Source organism: Megascapheus bottae, chromosome 31, assembly GCF_031878675.1.
Source record: "Megascapheus bottae isolate mThoBot1 chromosome 31, mThoBot2.hap1, whole genome shotgun sequence".
NCBI lineage: Eukaryota > Metazoa > Chordata > Mammalia > Rodentia > Geomyidae > Megascapheus > Megascapheus bottae.
Genome location: NC_143539.1, coordinates 3,609,968 through 3,625,584, shown reverse-complemented (window position 1 = coordinate 3,625,584; position 15,617 = coordinate 3,609,968). Strand labels below are relative to the sequence as shown.

The following is a 15,617-nucleotide window of genomic DNA, read 5'->3' as shown; positions in this document are numbered from 1 at the left end:
TTCCACGCGAGCTCCGGGCAACCCCTCTCACTGCTCTTCTGAAATGTTCAACTATATGGCCCTGTCGGGCAGTCTGCCGTCCTCATATCCTGACATCCAGACCTTTTCCCAAGGGTGGATGTCTACCCCACTCTCTTCACTTCCTCCTCTGAAGCCCAACCACAGCGAGGGTGATAACGGCCCGTGGATTATGGGTCCAGCCTCTAAATTCCCCGGAGATCACAGGATGTGGGAAAGGAGATTGTCCCTGTCGCTTATTCCCATTTTTCGTTCTTTTGGATGTGGTCATGGGGCTTGAACTCCGTGCCTGGGCATTGTCTTTGAGATCTTTTTCCCTGTAGGCTGGCACTCGCTCACTTTGAGCCACAGAGCGACTCCTGGTTTTCTCGTTGTTAACTGAAGGCAGGAATCTCATGCAGTTTTCTGCCTGGGCTGGCTTTGAACCTCGATCCTCAGATGTCAGCCTCCCGAGCAGCTGGGATGACCAGGTATGGAACCCTAAGCCCCTAGCTGGTTGTTCGCTCTCCTGGGAGGAATTATCAGAACTGTGCTGTTATCGTGGGTGTGGTGGAAGACGGGGTGGTTGAATCTTCTACCAGGTCTTCTATGGCTTTCTTCACGTGGCTGTCACGGCCGGCCATCAGCCGGGCTTTTGAAAGCCAAGGCCAGGGTTGGTGTGACCGGCCTTCCAGGGAGGAACCGCTGGGCTGGGCTCGGTGTAGACCGAGCTCTTTCTCACACAGCATCCCAGCACCACCAGCTCATTCTGTCGGCCCCTGTGAATGAGGAGGCCGCCGCTGGGCATGCGGCCTGTGGGGTGCGCGGCCTTCCATGCCCCTCAGGATGGATCCGGGGTGGCGGTGGATTCCCGGGTGCTGCTGGTCGTTGTAGTTTTCTGGCTCTGGGGCGGGATTGTGTCCAGGGGAGCTTCCCCCGGAAGCGGAAGGGGCGGGGAAAGAGGGCTCCGGCCTCCTTCCAGGAGCGCTCAGTCCAGGCCGCGTTCCCAGGGCGCTGGTCCCCGTGGCTGCGGTCCCCGTGGGGGCTCCTGGTTCCTGGCGGGGCTTTGGGCTGGCAGGCGGCTCGGGGGTGAGTTTCGTCCTGCGTGGAGGCCGAGCGGCTGTGTTGCGGGTGTCTGTGGCACAGGCCGGGGCCGGGTGGGGCCGCAGGGCCTCGGGCCTGCGGGAGGCCGGAAGGCGCTCGGGGTTTCCGGCCTCGTGCGAGTTCCCCGGAACACAGGAGGGTGGGGGCGTGAGCGGCGTGAGGGCTTCCACCAGCCTCACTACCCGGGGTCCATCTTACAGCTAGGTAAGAGCGGGGGCCCGGCCTGTAGGGGCAGAGTGAGATCACACTTTCTTTGATGTCACAAGCAATCTTAAATCCTTGAGTGTACAAGCACCGACCATGTGGTATCATTTTACTCAAGTCATAAATAAGTTTTTTTTTTTTTTGGCCAGTCCTGGTGGTTGATCTCAAGGCCTGGGCACTGTTTTTTGGCCTTGAGAAAGTTTCTTCATTCTTGTGATATCTGTTTATATTTTCCTGATTCTCTCGGGGTGCAGTGAAACCAGTTTGAATTCAGACTCCATCTTACTGGAAGATCTGTTGACTAGAAATACAAGTTCCCGGAAAGCTCAGAGAGTGTCTCAATCATGTTTTTCCCCAAACTGCCTCACCAACAACTAGTCACCAGGTCACAAACACCAGAGCCCAGGATGTTAAGAGAGCATTGTATTTTTCAAGAGCCCCAGACTAAGATAGCATTGTAAATATTTTCTATTTTCCACTCCTTTATGTTTGAATGTTAACCAATCATGTAGTATCTTCGTTGGAAACCCCCTAGACCTGACTTTGTAACATATAAAAACCCCGCTAACAGAAGGGTGGGCTCTCACAACTCAAACCTACTGCGCTGGTATTAGTTATGAGTCCAGGCTTGAGCTTACAATAAAGACCCTTGTGCTCTTACATCAGATTCAGCTCTTTAGTGGTCCTTGGGGACCCCGAATTCTGGGCACAGTGGGACCCCACATATCTTGGGTGATCAGAGAGCTGCAATGGAGATTCTCTTGCTGCTCAGCCGTCCTTACTAATTCTTGCTACACACACACACACACACACACATATATACACATATCGGTCTGGGCACTTCCCCCCAGCTCTTTTGAATGACGGTCTTGTCTGATGGCAAAATGTCCTCAAAATAATAGAGCATGGAGTCAGGCAGTAATGGCTCACACATGTAATCCTAGCTACTCAGGAAACTTGAGATCCGGGGATTAGGATTAAAAGCCACCCTGGGCAGTAAAGTCCTTGAGACTCTTTATCTCCAGAAAAGGCTGGAAGTGGTACGAAAGCTAATCTTGAGAAAATCTGGGGGACAGCACCCAGTCCCTGAGTTTAAGCCCCAAGTCTAGCACAAAAAGATGAAACAGGATGTGGATCTAAGTTTTTTGCATTTTCAACAGTGAGTAATATCCCGTCTTGATCTCTCAACCTGCTTTGGATTAAGCAGTCCTTTCTGTAGATATTTGGCTTTAATCAACCTCAGAGCTGTTCCCTGAAATCCCATGAGTGCATCTTCGGACTCCAGATTCTCCCCACATTTCACTTCAGTGCGGGCTAGGTGCTCATCTCCCATCCCGTGTTAGTGCTGCTTCACTTACAAGCCTGGATCACAGGCTTTCTGGCAGTTGTTGTGTGTATCAGAAGTTTTCCCATTACCAACTACTGCCCACTATTAATTTTTCTTTTTTTCCAGTCCCTGGGCTTGATCTCAGGGCCTGAGCACTTTCCCCAAAACAAATGTATTCATTACCTGATTTATGCAATGGCAAGCAATCTGTACAACACTTAAGTAACAACAATAAGATTATATTAACAAGAAGTGCTAGAGATATGGCTCAAGTGATAGACTGTCAGCAAGCCAAGTGAGTACAAGGCCCTGAGTTCAAATCCTAGTACTGCCCCCCTCACAAAAATAACTGAAAAGTTACATAGGTTTTCTGCTTTAAAACGGCCCTGAGGGCCGGGAGTTTGGCCTAGTTGTAAAGTGCTTGCCTAACATGCACTAAGATCTGGATTCAATTCCTCGGTACCACATGCATAGAAGAAAGCTGGAAGTGGTGCTGAGGATAAAGTGGTAGAGCTCTAGTTTTGAGAAAGGCCAAGGACAGTGCTCTGGGCCTGAGCTCAAGCCCAGGACTGGCAAAAAATAAAAAGGAGGGAGGGTGGGGGAGGGCCCGAGAGCTGGGCGGTGGCTCACACCTTTAATCCTAGCTACTCAAGAGGCTGAGATCTGAGGATCAAGGTTCAAAGTCACCGGGCACAAAAGGACCTGAGACTTATCTTCAATTAACCCCTTGAAAATGGGAAGTGGGGCTTGGCTCAAGGGTAGGGCGGAAGCCTTGAGCTGAAGGGCTCAGGGACAGCGCTCAGGCCCTCAGGCTGGGTTCAAGCCCCATGACCCACAACAACAACAAAAATATGTAAAGCAGCAGATTGGATCAAAAACCAAGATACAAGCTGGGAGCCAATGGATCACACCTGTAAGCCCTGAGACCTGAGGATCCCAGTTCTGATACAGCCCTAACAGGAAAGTCCCTGAGGCTGTTATCTTTAGTTAATCACCAGAAAACTGGAAGTGGAGATTCTAACACTCAAGAGTGGTGGAGCACTAGTTTTGAACAAATGAAGCTGAGAGACAGTGCCCAAGCCCAGAGTATAAGCGCCAGGATTGGCGAAAAGTCACAATAAAATCCAACCATTTGCAGGCAAGGTGGGTCATGCCTGTAATCCTAACTATTCAGGAGGCTGAGAGCTGAGGATCAAGGTTCAAAGCCAGCCTGAACACAAAAGGACCTGAGACTCTTATCTCCAATTAATCTCTAGAAAATGGGAAGTGGGGTTTGGCTCAAGGGGTAGGGCGGAAGCCTTAAGCTGAGGAGTTTGGGGACAGTTCCCAGGCCCAGTTCAAGGCCCATGACCCCCCTCACCACACAAAATCCAACCATTTGTTATCTCATAGTCAAAGATAAATACAAATTCCATGGAAAGATGAAAAAAGATCTTTCATGCCCGTGCATCATGCAAGAAGACTGTAGCAGCCATATTGATATCTGATAATAGACTTTTTCTTTGTAATCAGTACAAAGAGACAGGGAAGGGCTTACATATTAATAAGGGGAATGAATGATCCATGAGGAGAAAGTCCCAGTGATTAATATTTCTGCACCGAATAATGGAGCATCTAAATACATTAAAAGAACACTTTTGAGGGACCAGGAGTTTGGCTTAGCGGTAGAATGCTTGCTTAGGTTTGATGTCCTCAGTACCACATACATAGATAAAGCTGGAAGTGGTGCTGTGGCTCAAGTGATAGAGCGCTATCTTGAGAAAGCTCAAAAACAGTGCTCTGGCCCTGAGCCCAAGCCTCATAATTGACCAAAAAAAGAACACTCTTGGACTTCCAAAACATGATAGAGACCTCTCAACACAGTAATAGTGAGAGACTTTAACACTGCATTCGCACCAAAGGACAGGCCAACCAAACAAAAAGTCAATGAAGAAGCCTCTGAATTAAATGACACCATTACCCAAATGGATTTAGACAGCTACAGAGTATTCCACACAGGAATGAGTCAGGTCATATTCTAGCAGTCATGGACCATACTCCAAATTTGATTATGTCATAGGATACACAGTAACCTAAGCATATACAAGAGGCCTGAGATACACTTTTGTATCCTACCTGATCACAATGGGATTAAACTAATCCTCAAGAACAAAACACCGAACACAAAACACTCAAACACCTGAGGACTGAATCATACTGGGGTCACTGAAGAAATAAACAGGAAAGTGATTGGGCCAGAGTGTGAGCTAATGGTAGAGTGCTTGCCTAGCATGCATGAAGACCCAGGTTGGATTCCTTGGTACCACATATAAGGAAAAAACTCAGAAGTGGTGCTGCCACTCAAGTTGTAGAGCTCTAGCCTTGAGAAAACCCAAGGACAGTGCTCAGCAGGCCCTGAGTTCAAGTCCTGGGACTGGCAAAAAAAAAAAAAAGATGAGGAGGAGGAAATGAAAAACTTCTTGCAATTCAATGAAAATGAAAAAAAAAATCATACCTGAACCTCTGGGATACAGCAAAGCAGTGCTGACAGGAAAGGTCATAGCAATAAGCTCACATAAAAAACCTCCAAACACAGCCAGGAGTGGTAGCTCACACCTGTAATCCTAACTACTCAAAAGGCTGAGATCTGAGGATCATGGTTCAAAGCCAGCTGGAGCATGAAAGTTTGTGAGACTCTTTACCTCCAATTAACCAACAGAAAACCGGAAGTAGTACTGTGGCTCAAGTTGTAGAGTGCTAGCCTTGAGCTGAAGAGCTCAGGAAAAGCACCCTGGCTCAGAGTTATGTCATATATGTTATATATGTTATGTAAAAAAATTCAGGCTTTTACACATAAAACATCAATTGGTGAGTCACAATCTGTTTTTAAGCAAGGCAAATGTGAAGAGCCATTTACCCTTGCCTCCTCCATGGCCGCAGCTCCATCCCATCCCAGGCTCCACACCTCCATTCCCCCCAGTGCTTCCATGCTTTTCTGGCACATTTGATGCCTGCGGAAATAATCTCCTCAGGCACATGGCTGGGATTGGCCATCTCGTCCTTCATGGCCTGGAAGGAACTGTTCTCCAGGACCAAGTCCAGCTCTGCTGGCTCCAGCACCTTCCCCAGGAACTGGCAGATCTCCACTGTGTTCCTCAAGTCCTAACCCAAGAGAAACAGGGTGCCATGAATATGAGAGGGAGACAACAGGGAGGGGGATCAGGGGAGGAGCAGTAGGAGAAGGGAGGACAGCAAAATAACTGGCAGCAGAAAGGATGACTGGACTGGGGAGTGGAGGTATGGCTCAGTGGGTGGAGCACCTGCTAAAGAGCAAATGGTGAGATACTGAGTTCAAGACTCCATCTCAGAAGAGGGGGAAAAAAAGGAAGGGAGCAGGAGCAGGAGTGACTGCAGGGAGGATTGGCACACAACAGGAGGTAGCAATTTGACAGAGAAGGTAGGATAGATAGTAGGGAGTCGAGGGAGGGGTGTTGAGAGGAAGAAGACATGGAAGAAGTGGTGCATCAAGCACCTGTAGTGATTGGGACAGCAGATGGTGAGGTTAATAAAGCACAGCTGTGAGGTCTCCCCGATTCCCTCCCAATCATACCTGGAAGTCAGAGAACTGTGGAGTCATGACAGAATTAATGCCCTGAGGAATGATTCAGGCTTTCTGCAAGAATGGAAACACAGGGAAATACTGGAAAGTATGGCTCAGGGACAGAGAGGCCTGCAAGGCGCTCAGCGTGGGTTCTGTGAGGGGCCTTGGGCTCGATGTCCTGGGGAGAGGAGTGGGTGCTGCCACTGGGTGAGCTGCCTCGCCTGGGGCAAAGGCTGCTCCACAGGGGAAATTGTTTGGAAACCAAGTCCTGGTCTCCAGGCTCTCTCTTTACACCCTTAAGAAGAGGTTTTATTTCTGAGTCTCACCTGCTGAAGGTGACAGGGACCAGAGCCATCTGTGCCAGGACACAGGGCTGGGGGAATGGTGGAGACTTTTCATGGCGCCCTGCTGTCCCCTGCAGTGCCTTATGGGTCCTGGTTTGATCATGTCCATGAAGGAAAAGGAGAATGTGCTGGTAGACAGTTATAAGGAGATGAAAAAGGTATGAAAGATTTTCCACAATCCACTAACCACACACACACACACACACACACACACACACACACACACACACCTTATTTTTATTTGGTAAAAACGCTATACTGTATATTTGGATACTGAGATTTCATGAGGGAAGGTGCTTTCCTGCCCTGGTCACATCTGCTGCTAGCATTTCTCCATGGCCTCCAGGCATCCTGGGGGACTGGAAGAACCACTTCAGCACAGCCCAGATCCAGGCCTTCGAGGAAACTTTTTGAGAGAAGATGGCGGGACTTCCTCTGGAGCTGTTCCCCTGGGACAGAGTCTAGACTCCCCTGTGTGTCACTGGGGCGGGGATCATGGCATAAAGCTGTCACTCAAAGCTGGAGGTCTGGATCTTGCCCTTGCTCCTCTGATTCAATCACCAGGACCAGTGACAGCCCCATGCAGTGACCCACACCAAGGGACCCGAGTGTGTTCTTGCTGAAATAAAGAAGGCAATGGAACTGGGCTCTGACAATCATGCCTTCGTGTTGTGCTGTGCAGAGGGGACCTTACTGGAAGGCCAGGAGTTGGTCCCTTGTGGGGGGACAGTGGCCCCTCACCACAGGAGGCTGCCCGAGGCTTTGCTGATGTTCTGTGGAAAGGGTTCCTTCCTTCCATTCATCCCCAGGGTTGCTGTCTGCTCCATCCACGTGGGACAGCTCCCACCCTTCAGTCCAACAAATGGAAACACCCACCGAGCAGGTGCTCAGCACACTGCCCGGGGATGGGCACTGGGGACCTGTCTCCCAGCCATGTAGCGCTCCTGCAAAGGCAAGCATGGCTGGCGCCTTCCCAGGGTGACTGGTGGACTGGAAACGTCCTCTGTGTGAACCATGAGTCCTGAGAGAGCACAGTGAAGAAAGTGGGGACCGGGAGCTGCGGGTCGTGCCGGACCTGGCCAAGCAACCCTTGGGCAAGAACCATGGAAAGATGGTGGCCAGCTAGAGTAGCCAGTGGTGGTGAGCTGTCCCCGTGTTTTCCATGGCGTTCTGATGGTTTAGTGGTAGCTTCACGAACCCCTCTTGCTGTTCTTTTAGGTTGGGGGCTGTGAGCAAGTGTATTGGAGGCTGAGCTTGGATTCTACCCTTGCTAGCCAGTTGCTGTACTACTTGATCCACACTCTCAGTTCCATCCTTCCACTTCCTCCAACTCCTCCTCCTCCTCCTCCTCCTCCTCCTCCTCCTCCTCCTCCTCCTCCTCCTCCTGGTCCTCCTCCTCCTCCTCCTCTTTTTCTTTTTTGCTCTGGTTATTTTGGAGATTAGTGTCTCACTCTTTGTCCTATTGAACTACACCTCAACCATGGACACCATCCCACAAGAAAACCAGAACCCTTGCCCTCACCCCTTCACTTCCTGTGGAAGCCCACTTGAACACAACTCAGCCCCTGAGCTAGAAAACTACAATGACCATCAGCCTCCAGGGCACAGCCCCACCCCTCAGTCACTAAACAACAAGGTCCTGCAGACACTGGAACATACCTCTGTCCCTCAGCCAGATCACTATAACCTCCAAAAACCCCCAGGAAACCACTCTGAACCTTGGATCCATCCTGAGGGGAGGTAAGGCCGCTCACCCCCAAGGCAGCAGACTCATTGACAGCCTCTTCATCCATAGGGGCTGACAGAAAGACCTGGTGGTGCTGGGATGGTGTATGAGAAAGAGCTTGGTCTGCCCTGAGCTCAACCCAGCATTTCCTCTCTGTTAGGCTGGTCACAAGAACTCTGACTTTGGCATTCCAAACCTAACTGATAGTAAGCCTTTGACAGGCAAATGAAGAAAGCAATCAAAGACCTTCTAGAAGGTTCAATGACCTCATTTTCCACCAAAACCATTATAGTAATCCTCCCAGAAGAAGGAACAACCAGCTAGGAGCTTAGTGTTATACACCTCTCATCCCAGCTGCTAAGGAGGTTGAGATCTGAGGATAGAGGTTCAAATCCAGCCTATTCAGGAAAGTGCATGAGATTCCTAGCTTCAATGAACCAGAAAACCAGAAGGCACACTGTGCCTCAAGTGTAGAGCTCTAGCCTTGAGATCAAGAGCTCAGGGATAGCACCCAGGCCCAGAGTTCAAGCCCCAGGACTGATAAAAAAAGATAGTCCAGAAGTAGAGCTGTGGCTAAACTGATAAAGCAACACTATTGAGAAAAATAACACAGGAACAGTGCTCAGGACCTGAGTTCAAGCCCAAACCCTAGGACTAGCAAAAAAAAAAGACAAAAAAAGAGAAGGGAAACAAAGGAGGAAGGAAAGAAAGAAAGAATGGAGCCTTTGCTCCAGAGGGAGGTCCCAGTTCTCAGGCCCAGCCCAGTCCACCACAAGGCACACACTTCCCGAGTGCCATGCTAACTGGAGTTGTTGCTCCTGAACATCACAGACATGGGCTCCTGGGGTGTGAACATGCACACACACACTCAGGCACACACTCAGACACACCATTCACGTGCACACAAACAGACTCACCCCATCCCAGAGACGTGACAGCAGTATTTGTTGTTTCTCACATCTACGAGTTCAGGACAAGGAAAGGAAGTGTGAGAAACTCTCCCTGCCCGATAGCCTAGGAAACACAGGGATCCATGACCCAGGACCATGGCTGAGATGATGGAGCAGAGGGAGATTCCCAAGGAAAATAAGAAAAATAGAAGAAAAACGCATTGAGGAATTTTGGTCAAGATTCTTGAGTGATAACAGGATGGAAGGAAGGACACAGAGACAGAAGTCCAGGCCTCTTGCTCAGCAATTTTCTAATATCCAGACTTCTTTTCAAAAAAAGGATTGGTGCATTGAAAAAATAATGCTGTATTGAAATTTATTTCCACTTGTTATTCTGCTAGGAACACACAATCGATGAACACAGAATGTCCTTTGAATGATTTCACAGTTGCCCAGTGAAAATTCCAGGAGTCACCCTGTTTGTCTTCTTTATCATCCAATTAGTTACACAATGAAATGAAAAAGGTTAATCATTGGCTTCACCACCTAGCATGACATTACAGACTTGGCCAACACCAACCCAGTGGCAGCGGCAGAGCCGGGCCAAGAGCTGGACACACAGGGCTCCGCCATGACAGAGGACTACGTGTGGTACAAGGGCATTCCGTTCATTGATAAGTATTTCAACCATGAAGTCCTAACAGCAGTCCATGAGACGTTCGTGGTGAAGGACGAGGACATCATCACCGTAACCTACCCCAAATCAGGTGAGCAGATAGGGCCCAGCTGGGTGGGGAAGGCCAGGCCTGTGCCCACTCTCACCTGCCTCACACCTGGGTGTGAAGCAGAGCCCGTTACTGAAGACCTGTGGCCCTAAGGCCGAGGGCCAGCCTTCAGCACAGAAGCTCAGGGACAGCACCCAGGCCCAGGGTAAGCTCCAGGATTGCCAACTATTTTTTAAAAAGTGATTTGGAGGTGCTGCATGGTATAATAATATGAAAATAAATGACTTAGGTAATTTGGAGAAGTGGTGTGATTCCAAATAGAAGAATCATTTGGGGCCATGTTTGGGAACTGGAAAACATGGGGTACATTCAAGGAGCTGGTAGGCAGGCCTGGAATTTGGAGTTTGGTGTGAGGAGCACTGGGAGAGGGTTGAGCACTTGAAGGACACACGGCAAGGGACATGTGCGGAGAATCCAGAGCCAGGGGTGAGCTGAAGGGATTTCAGGAACTGCTCACAAGTGGATTCAACTCAACCATACACAGAGAAATGGCTGCCGACGCCAAAACCGGTTGAGAGACCAAAATCCAATATTACTCAAAGTTGAAAATACTGCTGACAGCTCAGATCCATGCTCCACTAGAATCAGGAAAGAAATTGTGTGTGATTGCACTCAAGTGCAAGGCAAGAGATTCCAAAGTCCTAGAGGAGAGGAGAGGATTATGGCAGCAGGGCAGACAAGCAAATCAAGATTCAGTTGATGTGGACAGTGTAGATTTATGAGATGTCAAAATGCAGATGTTGGGTGAGCAATGATTAAAATAAACTTGACACTACTCCTCCATACCAGATTGTATGCTTCACAAAGTTTGTAAAAGTAAGCTTTATGGTATGTATGTTTTATCATTAGAATCCATATATATATACATATATGCGTATATATGTATATATATATAATTCAGATAGGAATGAGTGATGTTTGCTTTTCTCTCTGTCCCCAGGAACCCATTGGTTGATTGAGGTTCTCTCTCTGATTCACACCAAGGGTGATCCCAAGTGGATCAGATCTGTGACCACATTTGATCGCTCCCCATGGATGGAGATTGTACATGGACACCAATTATTACTGGATAGGAAGGAGGGCCCCCCCCTCATCTCCTCACATCTCCCCATCCAACTCTTCCCCAAGTCTTTCTTCACTTCCAAGGCCAAGGTCAGTGGGTCGTGGACAACACCTACTCCAACAATGCTCTTTAATCCTGAGATGGAACACAGCAGGAGATCTGGCATTCTCCTCCTGTAGTTCATGGCGGGGTCTGAGCCTCCTTCATGAGGTTGGGGTTCTCTACACAAATCCCGTTCAAACCTGTGGATCATGCCAGATAATCCCTGACACATGGACTGGATGCACTCAAAGACTAAGCACACTGTCTTTGAAGCCAACACCCATGGCTCATGCCTATCATCCCTGCTGAGAGGTTGAGATATGAGGATCAAGGATGGAAACCAGCCAGAGACGATAGACCAAGAGACTTATCTCCAATGAAGGACCAAACACCCTTTAATCCAAGCCGGAGACTGTGGAGGACGTGGTAGGGGGTCAGCCACAGCAGGGATACACAGGATCAGTGCACAGACCCTGAGTTCAATTTCCAGGCATGGCAACAAGAAAAGAAAAAAAAGAATTAGAACTGAAGAGTGCAACGTTGTTGGTTCTGAGTCATGGGATCTGATCCCTCGCCTGACTCTGAACACAGGTGCAGTGAATGATCACCTGACTCCATTTCTACTCTGGAGAGAGGTCCCAGGTTGCCCTGGCTGCCCCCACACAGTGCGCACACGACCATGGCGCAATGCTACCTAGATTTGTTTGCTCTTGAAGCTCATGGAATTGGACTCATGTTTTGTGAGCTGCCTTTTCCTGCGTTACGTGACTCCCTGTCCACAATCTTCCTATATATCTATTTATGTACATGTTTTCTATTTGTGCCAGTTCTGCGACTTGAACACAGGGCCTAAGTGCTTTCCCTGAACGTGTGAACTCAAAGCTGTCACTCACCCACTTGGAGTCAGAGTTTCACTTGCAGTTTTCAGGTAGTTAAGTGGAGATAGGAATTTAATGGGCTGTTCTGCCTGGGATGGCTTCAAACCACAATCCTCACATCTCAGTCTCCTGAATAGCCTGGACTCCATAAGACAGCCTCTGATGTCTAACCTCTTCAAATATTTTTGCCAAAGGACTCTTAAATCTATGGCCAGCAAAGGCAAGGCAGCCTCTTCTCCCCTGTACTTTCCAGATGAATACTGCAGATGTGTTTAGACAAGGCTTTCTACCTCCATTGTTTTGTTCCTGGTAAATGAAGTGATGGTAGGAACTCTGGGAAGCATTTGACAATAATACACAACCAAAACACCCACAGACACTGATGTTTGACACCAAGATTTGACAATTTCCTAACATTAAAATGTGAGAAATTATGGACCTTTATTTCTTCATTGAATTCTCTCCTTCTCCCTTTCAGGTGATCTATGGCATCAGAAATCCTAAAGATGTTCTTATATCTGGTTATTATTTCCGGAGTTGTACAAATCTGATGAAGAAACCAGAGTCACTGGAACAATATTTTGACTGCTTCTTGCAAGGAAATGGTGAGTGTGTTGTGTAGAGGGCATAAAGGATATAAAGTTGCTGTAGGTTCTGGACCAGGTTTTATCATAAACCTCACCATCTGGGGTTCAGTGCTTCCTCATGCTAGAATTCACTTGTGCTGAAGGCAGCAGCAGACTTTACCATGATGGAAGCTCCCAGGCTCTTGAGTTATGTGCCATGGGTCTAGGCTTAGAGCTGACCCTGGAACAGCTACTCAGCTGTGGAAAGGATGGCTCAGGGCCTGCGAGGCTTGCAAGGCGCTCAGAGCGGGTTCTGTGAGGGCTTTGGGGTTTGATGCACTGGGGAGAGGAGTGGGTGCTGCCTCTGGGTGAGCTGCCTCCCCTGGGGCAAAGGCTGTTCCACAGGGGAAATAGTTTGGAAACCAAGTCTGGTCCTCAGGCTCTCTCTTTACACTCTCAAGAAGAGGCTTTATTTCTGAGTCTCACCTGCTGAAGGTGACAGGGACCAAAGCCATCCATGCCAGGACATAGAGCTGGGGGAATGGTGGGGACTTTTCATGGCACCCCGCTGTCCCCTGCAGTGCCTTACGGGTCCTGGTTTGATCACGTGCGAGGCTGGATGTCCATGAAGGAAAAGGAGAACGTGCTGGTGGTCAGTTATGAGGAGATGAAAAAGGTAATGAAGGATTTTCCACACTCCACTCACCACACACGCACACACACACACACACACACACACACACACACACACACACACACACACACACACAGAGGGTCTATCTCACACTGTCAAGAATCTCCATTATGTTAGTTTCATTCTTTCCTCTATTCCACTCATCATCCTTTCCTTTCTTACTGTCAATTTTTTTTATTGTTGTTGTTTTTCATTACAGGGATTTGAACTCAGGGCCTAGTAGTGTCCTTGGACATTTTTGCTCAAGGCTAGCCCTCTGCTCTTTTACTCACCGGGCCATGTGCAGCTTCTTCTGTGCATGTTAGTTTACAGGGGAACCAAGTGCTTTGAGCAGGCAGGCCACAATCCCGCCCCTCCTTCTTGTTTATTTGAGTTTTGAGGTGGAGTCTTGAACCCAGTTCCTGACACAGCTCTTTAGCTGGTGTTGTACCCACTGAGCCACGAGTCCATCCCACATGCCAAACATTCTTCCTGTTGCCAGTTCTTTTTGCTGCCCTCCTTTCTTTTGCTGTTCCTCCTTCCGAGACCTACTCCATGTTATCTTCCTCTCATACCTGGGGCCCTCCTGTTTTTCTCCCCTTAGGACCCAAGGAACACGGTGGAGAAGATCTGTCGGTTCCTGGGGAAGTCGCTGGAGCCTGCTGAGCTGGACTTGGTCCTGGAGAACAGTTCCTTCCAGGCCATGAAGGAGAATAAGATGTCCAATCTCAGCACTGCGCCCAGGGAGTTAATTCCTGAGAACTTTAAGCTCACCAGGAAAGGTAAGGAGACACCAGAGCAGGATGGGCTGTTGGCCTGGGTAGGCAAGTCCAGTGCTCCAGACGCAGGCTGAGGATTGGCTCCAGCCAAGGACTGGCTGGTGGTTCACTTCAAGCCTTGTGAACACTGTAAGGGAGCCAGGTTCCAGAGGCTCACGGCTGTGATGCTAGCTACTCAGGAGTTTGTGATCTGAGGATCACAGTTCAAAGGCAGCACAGACAGGAAAGTTCATGAGACTGCTTCTCTACAGCTAACCACTGAAAAGTCCAAAAATGCAGCTGTGACCCAAGTGGTAGAGCTTGAGTTTAAGCTCCCGTGTGAACATACTCACATTCACAACAGCCACACATTTTTATTACATAAGAATTGTCAAATATACATGTACCCATAGAACTCACACACATGTTGTGAACATATGTACAGGCATATTCAACTCTATTATATGAGAACCCTACCAAATACACATGAACCCACGTGCACACAGGGACATTTCAGTATGATAGAAGAATTGCATTGTTTACACACACACACACACAAGCATTTAATTCTATTTGGTAAAAATGTTATACTGTATATTTGGATATTGAGAGGACATGAAGGGAAGGTGCTTTCCTACCCTGGTCGCATCTGCTGCCAGCCTTTCTCCATGACCTCCAGGTATCGTGGGGGACTGGAAGAACCATTTCAGCCCAGCCCAGATCCAGGCCTTCGAGGAAACTTTTCGAGAGAAGATGGCGGGAGTTCCCTTGGAGCTGTTCCCCTGGGACTGAGTCCAGACTCCCCTGTGTGTCACTGGGGCGGGGATCATGGCATAAAGCTGTCACTCAAAGCTGGAGGTCTCCATCTTGCCCTTGCTCCTCTGATTCAATCACCAGGGCCAGTGACAGCCCCATGCAGTGACCCACACCAAGGGACCCGAGTGTGTTCTTGCTGAAATAAAGAAGGCAATGGAACTGGGCTCTCACAATCATGCCTTCGTGTTGTGCTGTGCAGAGGGGACCTTACTGGAAGGCCAGGAGTTGGTCCCTTGTGGGGGGACAGTGGCCCCTCACTGCAGGAGGCTGCCCGAGGCTTTGCTGATGTTCTCTGGAAAGGGTTCCTTCCTTCCATTCATCCCCAGGGTTGCTGTCTGCTTCTTCCACGCAGGACAGCTCCCAATCTTCAGTCCAACAAATGGAAATACCCACCAAGCAGGTGCTTAGCACATTGCCCGGGGATGCAGCCATGCAGCGCTCCTGCAAAAGCAAGCATGGCTGGCGCCTTCCCAGGGTGACTGGCAGACTAGAAACGTCCTCTGTGTGAACCATGAGTCCTGAGAGAGCACAGGGAAGAAAGGGGGGACGGGAACTGGAGGGTGTGGGGGACATGGCTAAGATACCTGATGGCAAAAATCTTGGAAAGATGGTGTCTAGTCGGAGTAGGCAGTTGCTGTGAGCTGTCTCCATGTTCTCCATGGCGATCTGATCGTTCCATGCTAACTGCACGAACCCCCCTGTTGTTCTTTTAGGTGGGGGGCTGTGAGCAGGTGTACTGCAGGCTGAGCTTAGCATTTTGCCATTGCTAGCCAGTTGCTGTACTGCTTGAACCACACTGCCAATCCAACCCCTCCCTCTCCTCCTCATCCTCCTTCTCCCACTCCTCCTCCTCTTTATTCTTTT

At 49.1% G+C, this 15,617-nt stretch overlaps 1 protein-coding gene across 1 annotated transcript; it reads left to right on the top strand.

The window, feature by feature from the left end:
• The first annotated feature begins 9,746 nt into the window (after positions 1–9,746).
• LOC150043633 (sulfotransferase 2A1-like) lies at positions 9,747–14,917 on the top strand. Its single transcript, XM_090322108.1, has 6 exons — positions 9,747–9,939; positions 10,898–11,109; positions 12,419–12,545; positions 13,088–13,182; positions 13,784–13,961; positions 14,617–14,917. Exons 1-6 carry the CDS (start codon positions 9,804–9,806, stop codon positions 14,727–14,729), a joined length of 861 nt encoding a protein of 286 aa, XP_090178234.1. The 5' UTR covers positions 9,747–9,803; the 3' UTR covers positions 14,730–14,917.
• The last annotated feature ends 700 nt before the right edge of the window (positions 14,918–15,617 follow it).

Excerpts from the sequence above, each read along its gene's own strand:
- LOC150043633 (XM_090322108.1), top strand. The coding sequence starts at position 9,804 with ATGACAGAGGACTACGTGTGGTACAAGGGCATTCCGTTCATTGATAAG. Across the intron at positions 11,110-12,418 it reads TCTTCACTTCCAAGGCCAAG|GTGATCTATGGCATCAGAAA; the intron begins GTCAGTGGGTCG and ends TCTCCCTTTCAG. Across the intron at positions 13,962-14,616 it reads CTTTAAGCTCACCAGGAAAG|GTATCGTGGGGGACTGGAAG; the intron begins GTAAGGAGACAC and ends CATGACCTCCAG.